Source organism: Bos indicus, chromosome 23 (assembly GCF_029378745.1).
Source record: "Bos indicus isolate NIAB-ARS_2022 breed Sahiwal x Tharparkar chromosome 23, NIAB-ARS_B.indTharparkar_mat_pri_1.0, whole genome shotgun sequence".
Lineage (NCBI taxonomy): Eukaryota > Metazoa > Chordata > Mammalia > Artiodactyla > Bovidae > Bos > Bos indicus.
Genome location: NC_091782.1, coordinates 30,816,494 through 30,832,331, shown reverse-complemented (window position 1 = coordinate 30,832,331; position 15,838 = coordinate 30,816,494). Strand labels below are relative to the sequence as shown.

At 45.5% G+C, this 15,838-nt stretch overlaps 1 protein-coding gene and 1 non-coding gene across 2 annotated transcripts; both read right to left on the bottom strand.

The window, feature by feature from the left end:
• Positions 1-2,323: 2,323 nt before the first annotated feature.
• On the bottom strand, positions 2,324-15,599 carry TRIM31 (tripartite motif containing 31). Its single transcript, XM_019985798.2, has 9 exons — positions 14,682-15,599; positions 13,944-14,039; positions 12,921-13,151; positions 11,819-11,841; positions 11,163-11,278; positions 8,393-8,467; positions 7,180-7,245; positions 6,403-6,576; positions 2,324-5,115 (listed from the first exon to the last, which is right to left on the bottom strand). The coding sequence occupies exons 1-9, from the start codon at positions 15,096-15,098 to the stop codon at positions 4,589-4,591; spliced, it is 1,725 nt and encodes a 574-aa protein (XP_019841357.2). The 5' UTR covers positions 15,099-15,599; the 3' UTR covers positions 2,324-4,588.
• TRNAS-CGA (transfer RNA serine (anticodon CGA)) lies at positions 2,701-2,782 on the bottom strand. The gene has a single exon. It is a non-coding gene; the product is annotated as a tRNA-Ser (tRNA).
• Positions 15,600-15,838: the final 239 nt, after the last annotated feature.

Below are 15,838 nucleotides of genomic sequence, written 5' to 3'. Positions count from 1 at the left end.
GAGCTGAAAACACCTTGAACTAGAGAACGGAAAGCTAGGCCTTGGCCTCAGTGACTGCTTCACTTTCCAAACATAGCACCATGTGAGTGGCCAGGACCCAATTCAAGTTTGTCAGCTTCTGAAAGATTCAAAAGTGCTTCTCTCCAGACAGGACAGAAGAGGGACAGGTCACAGTTTAAGGTTAGGGACCAGGGGGGAAGACCTTCCCAGATTTAAACCATGTCACAATATGTCCCTTTATTCACTAAGAACTGTGCAAGAAGGGTGGGAGAGGGAAGCCAAGATGAATAAGAGGCAGCTTCTGCCCTCAAGGACTTCACAGTCTACCGAAGTGAGTGTGATGGCTTAGGAGTGTGGACCTTCCTACAGGAAGAGCCAGGAACCCCGACTAGGGAAGGTGTCCTGGAGGAGGTGAGGTGAAGCTGCTCCACAACAGTTGAGTGGGGTTGCCAAGATACCAGTCCTTCCGGAGAAAGAAGCATTAGGAGACGGTTTCCACTTAGTGAATGCTATCAACCACCTCATTCCAGGATCTGTGCGAAGCGTCGGGAGAGGGAGAAAGTATGAAATCTGCATTCAGCCCTTGGGGAAGCTCTCCCATTCTTGTAAGGAAGCTAAATCTGCATACCAGAAAAGGCAACTTTGAGATAAAGAGAGTGACGTCAACCACTCGGACTCTGAATACCGGATATGGTGACTGTGAACTTTGCCCCGGGAAGATTTCTGCAGGAATGCAGGGGGTGAGGGGAGGGCAGGGGCGGGGATGTGGGTCCTGGTCACCTTGTCCCCTGTCGTCGCCTAACAGGCAGATGCTTCTGTAATCGACGGTGCCTTGAGGGCGACGCGGGAAACAGGATGGGGGAGCCGGGCTGGGGCTGACTGCGCGCTCCTGGAATCTGCGCTGCGGGAGTTGCCTCTCCCGGGCCGGACACCTGGATGCGCCCTGCCCCTGCGGAGACGCGCGCGCGGCCACACGGAGATCCGCGGGCGGCTCCCCATGCCTTTGTAATCCAGCCGTTTCCCAACTGGAACCGGTTGGCTGAAATGCCCGGGAAGCCCGCCCTATCCGACTACCCCGCTCTCCACCCGGTTGAAGGGAGTCGAAGAGGAAGAAACCTGTAATAATCTGGAACTCTGGCGCAAATCCTGAGTCTTGCTCTCCGTCATCTTGTCATCCTCTTGGCTTAGGTTTCCAAGCCTCTCGCCTCTTCCTTTTACGGGATCATCTTGGAAACAGGGGCAGTCCTTCTTTGAGTTTAACTTCCATCCCTCACGTGGCAACACTGTACAGAGGTCTTTGCTGCGCGCGATGCTGGTGGTGGTGGTGGTGTGGGGAGGTGGGTAGTTAGGAGGGTGCACCTGGTCCTGAGATTAATTTTGAGGAAATTAAGGAAGAAAAAAGGCAGACGATTTGCCTTTGAAAGGGAAACGACATCCTCTCATACTCCAGGTTAAGCCAGTCTTTCTAAAAATTAAAATCTTTTCACACCTTTGAAAGGATTTTGGGGTTCTGCATTAGATCCACTCCCAAATATTGACCACGGGAGGCCACACTTACAGGATGTCTTAAATTTTTTGTGTCAACTTTTTTATTATGGAAAAATTAAAACACACATGAAGTGGAGAAATTAATATGATGAGCTCTTGTGTAACTATCACCCCCATGGACAATGACCAGCTCATGACCAACTTTGTTTCATCAACTGCCTCCCACTCATCCTCCCCCTCTCCCCAGTGTGTCATTTTAAGCAAATTCCAGGTGTATTTTATTAATAAAACTTCAATATACCAAAACCTCACTTTAAAGAGTACAATTATCACACCTTAAAAGTGCACAATTCCTTAATATAAATGTACAGTCTGTTAAATTTTGTCTCATGTTTTAAAATTAGATTACAATTAATTCATTCAAACCAGGATGCAAACAAGTCCACCATAGCGTTTGCTTCATATCTCTTTCAATCTTTAAGTTTCCTTTTTCTTATCTCCCCCACCTGCACCCCAACCCCTTTTCTTCTGGAAATTTATCTGATGAAGATAACTGATTCTCTGTCCTGTGAATTTTCCCAAAGTGGGATTTGCCGACTGCATTTCTGTTAGCATTGTTAAAATGATTCTGATAGATGGGTTTTAGGTTCATCACTTTTGGCAAGTATACATCAAGTCATTACTTCCTATTGTATTACATTGGACAGCACATAATATTGGATTGTCTTTCTTTTTATGATGCTAGGGTTGATCAGTGGGTTCAAGTATTGTCGGAATGATTCATCATTGTAAGATTCCCCGTAAGCTTTTCACATATGTTTCTAGCTGCCGTTGATTATTGCATCAGTCCTTTATTTCATTAGGCGTTAAAAGAATGATATTCTTCCACCTTGTCTTCATTTATTAGCTGGAATTTGTAATAAAGAACTGTCCCTCAACCATTTGGTGATCTTAGATACATTTGTACAAGACTGGTGGCATAAAAACTATGTCTTTATTTACCAGCGTTCAAGAAGAAGTAAAGGTTTCTGAAAGAAAAGTGAAAGTTGCACAGTCGTGTCTGACTCTTGGTAACCCCAGGCCAGAATACTGGAGTGGGTAAGCCTTTCCGTTCATCCAGAGGATCTTCCCAGCCCAGGGATTGAACCCAGGTCTCCCACATTGCAGGTGGATTCTTTACCAGCTGACCCACAAGGGAAGCCCAAAGGAGAATACTGTGAGTAGGATTTGAACCTGCCCGGGCAAACCCCATTGGATTTCGAGTCCAATGCCTTAACCACTCGACCATCACAGCTCAGTTTCTAGCATCTTCCAAAAGTGACCAGTGAGTTTTTAGTTGTCATGATGAACTGGTGGAATTTTTTTTTTTTTTTTGCATAGTTGACATATATTAATCAATTGCAGATATTATCCTCCTTCATGCTTAAAAGTGTCCCATCTTTAACCAGACATGGCCCCAGTAGCTTTCTCACAATCTGATGTGACAAAGTGCTCCAGGATCATCTTGTATATTTCTTCTCCCAGACCTAGAATTAGCCAGTTCTTCAAGGAGCCATTTTCTTTGGGGCGGGAAATAATAAGATTTTCATCTGGGTATAAGCAAGGCTTGCTCAGTGCATCCAGTTAGGCTATTATTAATAATAATAGGGCTTCTTTGTGAAAGAAGCTAAGAAATGCATTTTATTATTTTTTTAAGGAAAATGCATCATGAGTTTATCACATTATGATTTTCCAATTCAAATTTGGGATCACTGTGCTTTTATTTCTCTTCTTTTATTTCATAATCATAAGAGAAAACTAATCTTTCAGGTTGAAAATCTTGGTTCCTGGTAATGTTAACATAATTGCTTATTTTCTTTACCTTATATATTTGGGTATATATGTACATGTACATAATACATGGGCTACCCATGTGGCTCAGTGGTAAAGAATCTGTCTGCTAATGCAGGAGATATAGGTTGGATCCCTGGATCAGGAATAGCTCCTAGAGAAGGAAATGGCAACCCACTCCAGTATTCTTGCCTGGAAAATCCCATGGACAGAGAAACCATAGAGTCACAAAAGAGTCAGATATGACTTAGGGACTAAACAACATAATACATAATAAATTCAGAATAACAACAAAAATATTATTACCAAGATGATAACTGAAAAATTTTAGTTTTATTTTCAATTCTTTTTGTCATTAGGCTATATTCCACAAAAGAGATACAGCTAAACTACTGTGTTTTAAAGTCACCTAAAATAACTCCTAAGAAGTTACCAACTACAGAGAATTTAAGCTACCAACTACTTACACAGTTAGGTTCCTCTTGTTTTAATTTAATTTTGTTTTATAATGATGTAAAACATTTACATAATTCCAAAACCTAATTTCCATGTCTTCCACTTGGTTTCCCCTCCTCCCAAAGGTCAGTGTTTTTGTTAGGTTTTGGTTTATCCTTCCACTTAAAAAATAAATATAAGCAAAAATATATATATATTCACATTTCCCCTTTTCTTAGGTAAAGTGTAGCATGCTGTGTTCACTATTCTCCATCTTGGTTTTTTTTCACTGAATATATCCTGGAGGTCATCCTAAAATAATAGACAGACAGTCCTCACTTGCGAAACTGAGTCATCTGGGGAGACAACAGTCAGCGATCCAGCGTCGTTTTTCAGGTCCCTCAAAAGGATGAGGTCCAGATGGGCCAAGCCTGCACACACTCTCAAGGACATCGAGGATAAAAGCCACAGCCTCAAATCAGTGTGTGGTCCCCTGAAATCTGCATCTCAACCAACATTCTCATTGCAGAATCTTCAACTATCACCTATTGATTTATAATGCGACAATAAATAGCCTTGTCTATTTGAAGCTTCCTTTTCAACCTAGGTATACTGGGAAGAAAGAGGGACTGAAAGTAACAAGGTAAATGTAAAGAGTAGGGCGGGGGCCGTGGGGGGAATGTCAGAAATATCAGGCCTCGATCAAGAAGCCAAAGAGTGTAACCTTCCTAAAGTGTTCCTGGAAGTCTAGCTTCAACCCTACCGCACACATCCCACACATCCCAAAGCGAGGGGATAACGGGGAGGAGACGCAGAGGAAAGCAAAGGAACAACTCTAGGGACTCAGGGTGATCTGAGTGCCGGGAACCAGGAGCCGGAAAAAGGGGAAGATCTGCCCTGGAAACGAGGCGTGGAAGGTGTAGAGGTGGTTGCTCGTAGTGGCGTCGTAGAACACGACTTTGCCGCACTCGTGATTCACGTGGACGCCCACTTTCCTGAGACAGACCGAGAGATCCTCGCGGGTGCCGGTCTCGGTGAGCGCCTGGCACTCGGAGCCCGCGATGCGCAGCGCCCAAAAGCCACTCAAAGGCTCTATCTGCAGCATGCCCTTCCTAGGCACTAGCTCCGAGGCCACGCCCACCACGCAGCCTCCGCCCTCGGGCCCTTGGAGCTCCGCCTCCCAGGTCTGGCAGCCGGAGCAGAGGCCTGGCAAGCCCAGGACACAGCGGAACGGATAGAAGCGCTCGGGGTCGGTGTCCCCAGCGCAGACTCTCTGAGGAACCGGCTTCAGCGTCACTGTCTTCAGATCCTGGGAAATGATGAGATCAGGGTGAGCCGAAGCCGCATCCAGGGTCAGTGGGTCTGAGGGAAGATGAGGAGAAAGAGGGGCAACCCCAGGTCAAGCCATCCGGCCCCCTTTAGGATGGCCTTCTCTAGAAGTCAAGGTCACCTTTGCCCCGAGAGATATCCTAGCCCCCCCGCCCCCTCCTTGACATTAATCCCTAAATTTCACCATATGCAGCTCTGAGGGTGGTCTCCCTCAGAGAGAGTGGTGGGGAGGTGTCATTTCAACACTCAGAACTGAGACTATCTCCTCTTCCTTCCCTGTTTCCTGTGGTCTTCATATCTAGAACAAGATTTGAGGCTTGTATAAGAGATGTCGAGGTTCAGATTGTCTGAGTTCGAGTAATTTTCTAAAGTACAGTCCCTCAAAGGTTCAGTGGAGGGGTGGAGTGCAGAAGGAGGAACGGTCAGCCCCCTCCCTTCTCACCACATAGGCACACTTTGGGGGTTGGGGCAGTGCGGTGGGCGCTCAGCATGCAGTATCTTAGTTCCCCCACCAGGGTTGGAACCCACTGCCCCTGAAGTGGAAGCATGGAGTCTTAACCACTGGAGAAGCCTGCCCCGCACACGCTTTTAATTGGGTTTGGATATTAAGTTATAGTTTGTCAAAGGTAGAAGGCCTACAGTGGCTTGAGAAGCTGTGGTTCCAGGCCTTGCCAAAGACATAGGAATGGGGGCCTCATCCTCTTACTCTTGTGTGTGTGTTACTCTATCAGTCCTGTCCGACTCTTTGCAGCCCTACAGACTGTAGCCCGACAGGCTCCTCTGTCCATGGGGTTCTCCAGGCAAGAATACTGGAGTAGCTTGCCATTCCTTTCTCCAGAGGATCTTCCCGACCCAGAGATCAAACCCTGGTCTCCTGCATTGCAGGCAGATTCTTTACCGTTTGAGCTACAGGGAAGTCCTCCTCTTATTCTAATATGACTTAATGTTTCCTTGCTGGATGGGGTATTTAGGAGAGATGGAGGATGTGGGAATGTGAGGAAGAGGAAAAAGAGTGGTTAGAATCATGAGGATGAGTTAGGTGGATTGGGGCCGAGGTAGTTCTTACTGGTCTCTTAGATTCCACCCTGGCTAAACTGATGCCTTGGTAGTTGAAAAAAAAAGGGGGGGTGGACCGGAGCAGTCAACTATAGTGACTTTCTTTATCCACCAGGGGGCACCACAGCCAAAGCAGTAAGCAGAAGCCAAGTGATGGGTCCTCGTCCTCCTTTTGCTTGAGAACACCTGCTCCCTTCTCCAAGTCCTCACATCCATCCCCATCTCCACACCCTCAGGGACCTTTCAGTGTTCTCAGCCACTCACCTATCATCGTCTTGAGCTCTTCAATATTTGTAGCTCCTGGGGTCCCCAGGTTCTCAGAGCTGTCCCGGTTTGATGAATAAGAAACAAAAGAGTCCCTGTTTCGTTTCTGGAAGAGTGGGCTGAGTGAAATTGAGAGTTTGGGATTTTGCAGCACTGGTTTAGTTGTTCTGTCAACTTTGAGGGAGAAGGGGAGGAGAGAAGAGAGGTCAGTGGGGGCAAGGCAGCAATGTCAGAAAGTGCTTCCGAGCTCTAGACACAGCAGGAGGAATCAGAGGTAGACTCAGGAAAGTGAAACTGCCCACATGGTTCCAGTAGCTGGGGATCAACAGAAATTCTTGGGCTTGCCTTACTGAATGATTGATAGATAAGGGAACAATTTATTAAAACCCCTCTACTTGTAAGCTGTCTTCACTGGTTAAGCTTACTTTAGTTATTTTTTCCATCTAATTGTAATTTTTCCTTTTAATTGCATGTGTGTGTGTGCTAGTCACTCAGTTGTATCAGATTCTCTGCGATTCCATGGACTGTAGCCACCAGGCTCCTCTGTCCATGGAATTCGCCATGCAAGAATACTGGAGTGGGCATCCATTCCCTTCTCCAGGGGATCTTCTCGACCCAGGGATAGAACCTGGATCTCCGCATTGCAGGCGGATTCTTTACCATTAATTGCATACCCTCCAGGTGCTTGGGAGGGGATAGCATTTGACCTCCTGTAGACTTGGAGGTTCCTTGACTCCACCATTAGAAGCCACCAGCATTCAGGGGCAGGACTCTTACCTGGAGGGCTCAACTCAGGCTCCGAGGTTTTGTTCGTCTTAGGATCATTTTTCTCTGCCAGGTACCCTAGGAATTGGTGAGAGAAAACCAATGTTGGTCTTGATAACCTGAAGCTGCAAACTAAAAACCAAACAGCCTGCCACCATCAATAAGAACAAGAATTGGTGATTCTCAGTAAGGGCTGCCCCCTAGGTCATGAGGAAGTATAGAAGCCTTTCAGGTTGTCCCAGTGCCTGCAAAGGAGGGGGTACTCTACTGGCCTAGAATGTTTCCTGAGGCCTGGGATGTGATTCAGCAGACCACAAGGCAGAGAGCACAGTGGAGACTTAACCATGTGCAAACACCAACAGCTCCTCTGGTGGAAAAACACTCGTGGAACAGAATCTCAAGTTCTGCTCTTGGCTTTGGAAGGCATTGTGTAGTTTCTGGCTTTGGCAAAATGATTTCTAATGCTGTCTTTTCCACTTAAATACTCACATGACTTGGGTAATTTACTTCACCTCTCTGAAGTTGCAGGGGCCTTATTTATTGTAAATTGCCAATAATACCACCTGTCTAGGAGGATGGTAGTGAGATTTTGAACTTTTAGATGTGGACTGCTTAGCACATGGTGGCTCTTGATGAAATGGTACTTCTAGTGTTACCATCTCAGATAGCAGGGCCATCTCTGATGGCTTGGGCATAGGCTGCGGTTACTGGGGTTCTCCCTCCCCTGGGCTGTCATGACCTGACTTACAACCAGAAACCCAGCCAATGGCTGATGGCAGCTACTACTACAGAGACCGAGCTGCTTTTGTCTTCTCCTTGTCTTATCTTTTCTTCCCTTACTGTGAGGAATGAAGGAATAAATTTGAAACTTTCTGTTACTCTTTTTTTGTGGGGGGGCATGCTGTCCAGCATGTGGGATCTTAGTTCCCCAACCAGGGATCAAACCCATGCCCCCTGAATTAGAAGCATGGAGTCTTACCCACTGGACCACCAGGGACGTCCCAGAATTTTCTGTTACTTTTAAATATTTCTAAATTTTGGGATTAGTCTCTGTTTTGTGAGTTACCTGAGTTTAAAATAATAAAACATATCCATATGCCTGTGCTTCTCCCTTGATGAGGAATGGGGATTCACCTATATTTGGCCTCCGTGTAATCAGAGAGACAGAATTCTTCCCCTTTGCTTTTTTCACTTTCCCCAAACGGCAGGAGCAGTCATCACTTACAGCTCTTTCTGTCTTCCTCAGACAAGCCACTGAGGAATTTGCTTTTATCTTTCTTGCTGTCAGCCTGGAGAATGTCTGTGGGGAGAGAACAGAATGAGATGGAGTAAATTCAGAGAGTTTGACAAGGAACCCATGATCACACAGCAGGCATCAAATTTCAAATGCCTTGAACTTGACTCTCATAGTCTTAGTGGACCAAGGTGTAAAACTCTGAGAGATGCCCTTTCTGTTATCCTGGAGTGGCTCTCTAGCCCAGCACTGTCCAGTAGAAATACAATCAAGTCACAAATAACATTTTAAAATTTCTAGTAGTCACAAGGAAAGGGCTTCCCTTGTAGCTCAGTCAGTACAGAATCTGCCTGCAATACAGGAGACCCGGGTTCAATCCCTGGGTTGGGAAGATCCCCTGGAGAAGGAAATGGCAACCTACTCCAGTATCCTTGCCTGGAAAATCTCATGGACACAGGAGCCTGGTGGGCTGCAGTCCATGGGGTCCCAAAGAGTCAGGCACGACTGAGCGACTAACATTTACTTACTTACTTAGTAGTCACATTACAAAAAGTAAAGTAAAAAGAAACTGATAAAATTAATTTTTAATTCTATTTTCTATTTAAACCATTATTAACAAATATTGCCTTTCGACCTATAAAAAGTTATTACTATATTTTACATTCTATTTTCACACTAAGTCTTGTGAAATCTGACATGTTTCCTTCACTAGCAGCACACCTGACTGGACGAGCCACATTTCAAATGCCCAAGTGCATGTGTGGCTAGTAGCTAACATATTAGGCAGCACAAATCTAGTCCCTTCCTAGTGAGGAGAAAGGGCTGAGGGACAAAGGTGCCGTTTGGCCTCACGCTTTAGCTTCAGAAGAAGGTCTGCTGTGGTGCCAGCCACTCAGGCACAGGGTGTGGTAAAGGATGGTCCCACCTACTTAAAGCGTGGGTGCAACCCCTCTCCTCCCGACAAGAGAAGACTCAAGACAAGAAAGGCAAGGGAGCTCCAGACCAAGGCGCTTGGTGCCCTCTGTCCCAGTTCTCCCCAAGGAGGGAGTTCTGTGCCCCCGTCTCCCAGACATGGAGGGCTGTCAACGTCTGTGTACCCTCATGGAAACAGGGGCAGAGGACAAAAGACTGTGTGGTTGGAGAATGAGCCCATAACTCAGGGACGATGGCCTGTGTCTGGCCTGCACTTGCTGTAGGGGTGCTGGACTAAGGGAAGAGCTATAGAGTGGGACCCCTAGATAAGGGGCTTCCTCTGGGCCTCTGCACCCTTCTAGTGCCCTGCAGCTCCAGGATAGGAGAGAGCCAGCCCTGGGTATAGGTGGAGGGAGACACAGGGGATCTCCTCTGAGGGCCACCAGCCCAGCCATAGTGAATGCTCAGCGACCCTCTTATGAGGGGTCTGCACACCTGGAGCCAGAGGAAACACTGGTCAGGAGTGCTATGCTTCCAGGGCCCTCAGGGTCCAGCCACCAACCCCCTCCACCTCTGGTTTCCCACACCCAGTCATTCCCCAACAAGAGGCAACCATCCTCAAACTAGGCAGCTATGGAGATTAGACCAGTGTTGTAAGTAGGCCCCCAGAACCCCCTCCATCCCGTGGACTATATCTAAGAGGGCCAGGTGGGAGTTAGGGGACTGTGTGTAGGGGTGGGTGGGGAAGAAAATACAGCAGACCACGTTCATCTGTGCCAAAAGGTAGAGAGTGTATTTGTAGCCCCCTTCTCCATGTCCAATCCCAGCCTGTGCCAAAGTGAAAAGGTAATAAACCCCTTTATTGAAATTCTAAACTGAAGCCAAACTATTTAATTTTATTTTTTAGATTGTAGTTCTTCTATGTGAGATTGAACCCAGGCCATGGCAGTGAAAGGCCAGCATCCTAACCACTAGGCCACCAGGGAACTTCAGAACCAAATTGGAATGACTATGAAAACCTGTAATGACTATGAAATTGTTGGATTACATGAGATTACACCACGTGGGATGGGAGAACTGAACAAAGCAAAGCAGTTACTAGGGAAAAGAAAAGTTCAAAACAATAAAATTAAGAACAAAAACTCTGTGTCTGGGGAGTGGAGATTCTTAGCTGAACAAGTGGTATTCTTGGGGGCATTGTCGTGGTCCTCTTTTTCCAGAGGCGTATGGGAGGGGTCTTGGGGTGGGAGACTCTTGTGATATTTCCTGGGAAAAAACTCCATCCAGCTCTCTCTACTCCTGGTTTAGACAAGCACAACCCTTGCTGTGAAGGGAGTCCTTACAAATACCCAGCTGTCTTCCTAGTTGTAAACCCAGACATGTTTTTGAAAAACACCTGACCAAAAATCTAAAGCCAAAGTCATCTACTTCTGTCTGACTTCTGTTTCCCTGCAAGGCTGCAAGAAGGATTTCCCTAAGATGTCATTGACTTTGAATCTATTTTCTGGTATTCTGTAGTCAGAAGTAGATTGAACTCCAGTTCTGGCCCACCAGACAACTGGTCTACCACCTTCCTGCCAGTCACTGTGCCAGGCATGGGAACCTCTTGCAGCTTTCACAAGAAGAGTCAGGGATGCAAACAGGTGAAACATGATGAAGGCAGAGTGAAAGAAATGCCTGAAAAGAAAGATACAGATGCCTGGAAAGTGCCCAGCAGAGAGCCTGGCATTGGAAATATCCTATATAATTACTATTGATATGGATGAGTTACAGTTCCATTTCCTCAGGGTGATGGAGGAAGAATCCCCCAAAGGGAGGTGAACTGAGTTGGTGACAGCCTCTTCCTTACCTTTGAATTTCTTCAGGCTCTTTGTGAGGGAATCATGCCGTGATTTGATGTCACTGAGTTTTTTCTCTAGGTCCATTGAAACAGGGGTTGGGTTGAGAAAGCGAAATGCTTCACTCCTAGGAAGATATGGCTGAACTGGATGGTGAGATCAAGGAATGGGGTGCAGGGGAGAAAGGGCTATGACAAAGAGGTGGGGATGAGGTGATGGAGCCTTGAGGGTGGGGAAGGAAATCAGAGGATAGTGAGCTGAGAGTCAGGAGGCCAGGGCTAGGGATATGGGGCCAGGGTGAGGTGGGGCATAGTATGATACGGAAATGCAGATGGGAGATAAGCCAGAAAAAAGCAGAGAGGAAGAGGGCAGAGAGATGGGGTAGGGGACCCAGGAGCCATCTAGTTGAGCAAGGGGTCATGCAGGAAGTGCAAGGAAATAGGAGAATCTGTGATGAAGAAATTGGAACATAAAGAAAACAGCTCTTCTCTTTAGTAACCAACTCAGCTTAAGCTGCAGCCTAAGTACCTGACTGCAGTTAGACAGAGTAGACAGGAACTTGGGAGGAAAGAATGTTGAGTATTTGAATGTAGTATTTGAATGTATGTTGAGTATTGTAAGATGAATGAATCAGTGGGCAAAATGCACTTGGGGTGGCCCATCATACCTGCACAAGGCAATTTTGATGTCCTAGAAGAGAAAGAGAAACAGCACAGTCTTAGCGCTTGGCTGATTCATGGGAGCCAAGGAGAAGGTACTGACCATGCAGGGCATGGGGTAGAACAGGTGGAATGAGAACATCTCTCTTCCTATATGAACATCTCCACAAAGGGTTCCTCCAGGAAGTGTCCAATATGCCAGTAGGCAGGAAAATGATCAGACCTCGAGAGGAACTAACTGAGTTGTTTGAAAATAAGTTTTGTCTTTGAGACTAAACCAGAGAAGGGAGAAGAGAGACAGGAAAAGGGCTGGAATGGCTTTGTGTGGTCTTTCTTTACAAAAAAAAAAGAAAAGAAATGGATTTCTGAACTAGTGGGAATGGGAGATGGAGTCAGGAGGGAGCTCAGCTTATCCTGTGCATCACCTAGACCACACTGTCCAGTATGGCAGCCACCAGTCACACATGGCTATTGAACACTTTGAAACATGGCTAGTACGACAAGGAACCAAATTTTTAAATTTTATGAGAGTCACCAATCCAAATTTAAATTAAAAAAAAAACTGAAATAGTATAAAATACTTTTTCCATTGACCACAACTATATTGATTTGGTCAGAGTACATTTAATTCAACCATTCAAAACATGATATCTGAACTGAGATCTGCCAAACATATACCAGATTTTAAAGACTCAATTTTTTTAAAGGAAGAGGTTCATAAAATATTTCATTAATACTTTAAAAATATTGGTTACTGATTGAAATTATAATACTTTGGATATATTGGGTAAAATAAAATATTTCACTTAATTTTACCTGTGTCTCTTTACCCTGCTAATGTGGCTACAAGAAAAAAAGTTTAAGTCATATTTGTGGCTTGCAAAATAATTCTAAATTACACATATAGCTCACATTGTACTTCTAAATTATATACATTGTGTGAAATATATTTGTAAATTATGGCTCACACAGTATTTTTATTGGACAGCACTGAGCTGGGGGAAGGAAGATAGAGGCAACCCTGGTATCCTGCCACATGGTCAGTGCTCTGATCTGTAACTGGGGAGGGGTCACTGTGTTTTTACAACTTGGTCCCCAAGGGACACTCACCTGGAGCAGCTGGCCTGGCGGCAAACACTGCCTGGACTTCAGGGAATCCTTCAGCTTCCTGAGATAGTTCAGCTGCGACTTGGTGGAAGTGACATATAATTTCTCCCCCTTGGAGATCTCCTGACCCAGCCAGTTGATCCGGGATAAGAGGAAGCTCTTCTCCTCCTTTAGCACCTTACGCAGCTGTCTGAAGGCTTTGATGACCATCTCCTTCTCTAATTCCACCTGGTACTGGGGGCAAGAAAGTGGACATTCAGAAGATGAAAGGATGGCCTCAAAGTTCCTTCTATCCCATTTTATTCAATGTTATCATTTTATTAAGTTTATTCTGAGCAACATGCAATGGCAGACACGGAGGAAAGGAAATGGGAGGCGAACAAGCTTTTGAAAGCCCTTACTATGTGCCTTGTTTTCATTTTAGGTTATTTATTCATATTTTTTGCCTTCAAGGATAGGTAGTGAATACTTAATACCTAAGTATTAAGTATTCATATTTCCAGTAGGCTTTTCAGTTTATAATTTTCTTTCACATAGATTTTTTTTTCCTTTGTACACACACCCACACACAAAACAGATACAGATATTTGAGTGGGTTCATAGCGTTTTCATTTTCTAACTTGAGAAGTCAGTTTCTAGGTAAGTAAGGGACTGTGAGGGGCAGACATGGGTCTTAAAACTGGTATTTCCTATTCTAAGACCAGCACCAGTTTTCCTTACACTACCTGTCCCCAGGTGGAGGAGACCAAAGCAATCAACCTACTCCAACAACATGAGGCTGGACGTGGAAGATGCTAGCACTGGCAAACCAAACGCTGTAGAGGAGGAGAAAGCTGGAGCACACCCTTACCCCCGATGCCACAATTCTTTCTGTCCCTCCTACACTCCATCCCATTCTGTATCTGTTCCTTTGTCAATAAGGTCTTTTTGAGTGGTCAGTGTAATAAGGAGTTCTAGGAGTTTTGCAGAGATACTATTTCTGTTTTCAAGCTCATAGACAGAGACCCACACCTGAGTTTTTCTTACCATAGAGACTTTGATACAGTGTTCACCTTGTGCCATCACCTGAATTATCTCCCTCTCCTTTTGCTGCAAGACCTCGATTTGTGATTGGATCCGCCCCTGTGGGGAGAGAGTTGTCTTGGCAAGTCGTGCCTGGAGATCTCCTGACCTCATGATGCCTCCTTATTTCTTGGGATGGAGGGCAAGTCCTTGTGTCATTATTAATAGATCCCCCTTTCCTGTTCAAGCTGGGGGCTGGGGTGTGACGGGGGAGGAAGAACTATGGAGCCTAAGTGACCTACAAGAAAGGAATGTAATAAATTATAACTAATAAATTATGACTAATATTTGGATGTGCTTTGGGGTTATCAAAGGACTTCCACAAACCTTCTCTCATTTGTCATACCTACGACTCTTAAGAAGTACAATTTGTTTGACCCATTTAAAGAGGAGGCACCTGGAGCTCAGAGAGGTAAAGTGACTCCTTGAAGGCTCTATAAAAAGTTCATGAGTCTGAACCTGAACCTACACCTCTGACTCGAAATTCCGTGTTCTTTCCATTCTCCATTATACCTTGGTTGCAACAAACATCAGTTTTCCAGCCTTAGACTTTTGAACCTACGGGCCTGACTGCACATTTTCTACTCAGGTGCAAAGATGGGGCCATGGGTACAAACCCAGAGGGAGGAAATGACAGTTTCCAGGTCCTCACTGAACTCTTGATCTGATGGGGGAACAGGGAAGGGACCCCGAAATGCCTACCTGATAATTCTGGGCAGCTTCTTCTATCAGAGTTGTGTTGTGGGTTTTGTGGTCCTTGGATTCACGACACACCACGCAGAGGAACTTGCCATCGACTTCACAGAAGTAATGACATTTCTCTCCATGCCTTAGACATCTCAGCTCTTCGGTTTCTGGCTGCATGTCCGAGGGATCCATAGCTTGGATTTTCTCCACCAGATTTACCAAGAGCCAGTTGGGCGTGATCGTGCCCCTCTTCACAATTTTGTTGCAGAGGGGACATTTAAGAACGCTGTCTGCTGCTTCCCCGCTCTGAGTGATGCAACTGAGGCAGAAGTTGTGCCCACAGTCAATGGTAGCAGGGTCCTGCAGAATATCCAAGCATATGGGGCAAATCATTTCTTCTTGAAGCTTACCGGTAAACTGTTGATGGGCCATGATGGGGCCAAAGGCTTCTTCAAGTCTGTAGGAAGTCGAGAAGTCAGCTGTGGGCACTGATTCTAAGAAAAGAGAAGATAACAGAGGCAATGGAGGTCAGAGTCTATTAATTAGAGAATCAGAGAGAGAGGAAAAAAACAATAGTAGAAAAGAGTCAAAATTAGAAGGTAGGAAATATTATAAAGAGGGAAACAGATGGGCAATGCTACTTCACTGCCTCTTAAGAATGAATAGATGTAGTAAATGAATATACACTGCTTATAAAATGAGGTAAGTATTCCTGAACCTTGGACTACTTAAGGGTGTTTATGAGGCAGTTAACTGAGATTAGAAGGACCAGGGCACCAAAGTCCTTTCTCAGAGGTTCAGGGAAGGAGTGGATGGACTGGAAAACGCTTCCCAAAAGGTCACAGCCAGTTCACCAGTAATGATTTGAGCATCTCTTTCATGCAGAGCCCAAACCTTGGGAGAATATATGAAAAGGAAGGGAGTAATTCTCTATCTCTTGTAATTTAGTTCCACACTTTTAAATATTTTGTGCAAACGTGGAAAATATTGAAGGAGGAAACAGACAGAGCTGGACTCCGTCTTAGGCCAGGCAGCGAACATTAGGCTACACGCATGGTCACCCTCCCAATGGACTCTGAACTTTGTGCCGGGCGTCTATAGAAATGGCATACCAATGGAAAACCAGACCCCCGGATAAAAGAGCCTCAGGACTTGTACTTGGACTCGCCGTT

Bases quoted from the DNA above. Each gene is read 5' to 3' on its own strand.
- TRIM31 (XM_019985798.2), bottom strand. From the start codon at position 15,098: ATGGCCCATCAACAGTTTACCGGTAAGCTTCAAGAAGAAATGATTTGC. The intron at 7,246-8,392 runs GTAAGTGATGAC...ACCAATTCCTAG, and splicing joins TGAGGAAGACAGAAAGAGCT to GGTACCTGGCAGAGAAAAAT. The intron at 6,577-7,179 runs GTAAGAGTCCTG...TCTCCCTCAAAG, and splicing joins GCCTGAGTTGAGCCCTCCAG to TTGACAGAACAACTAAACCA.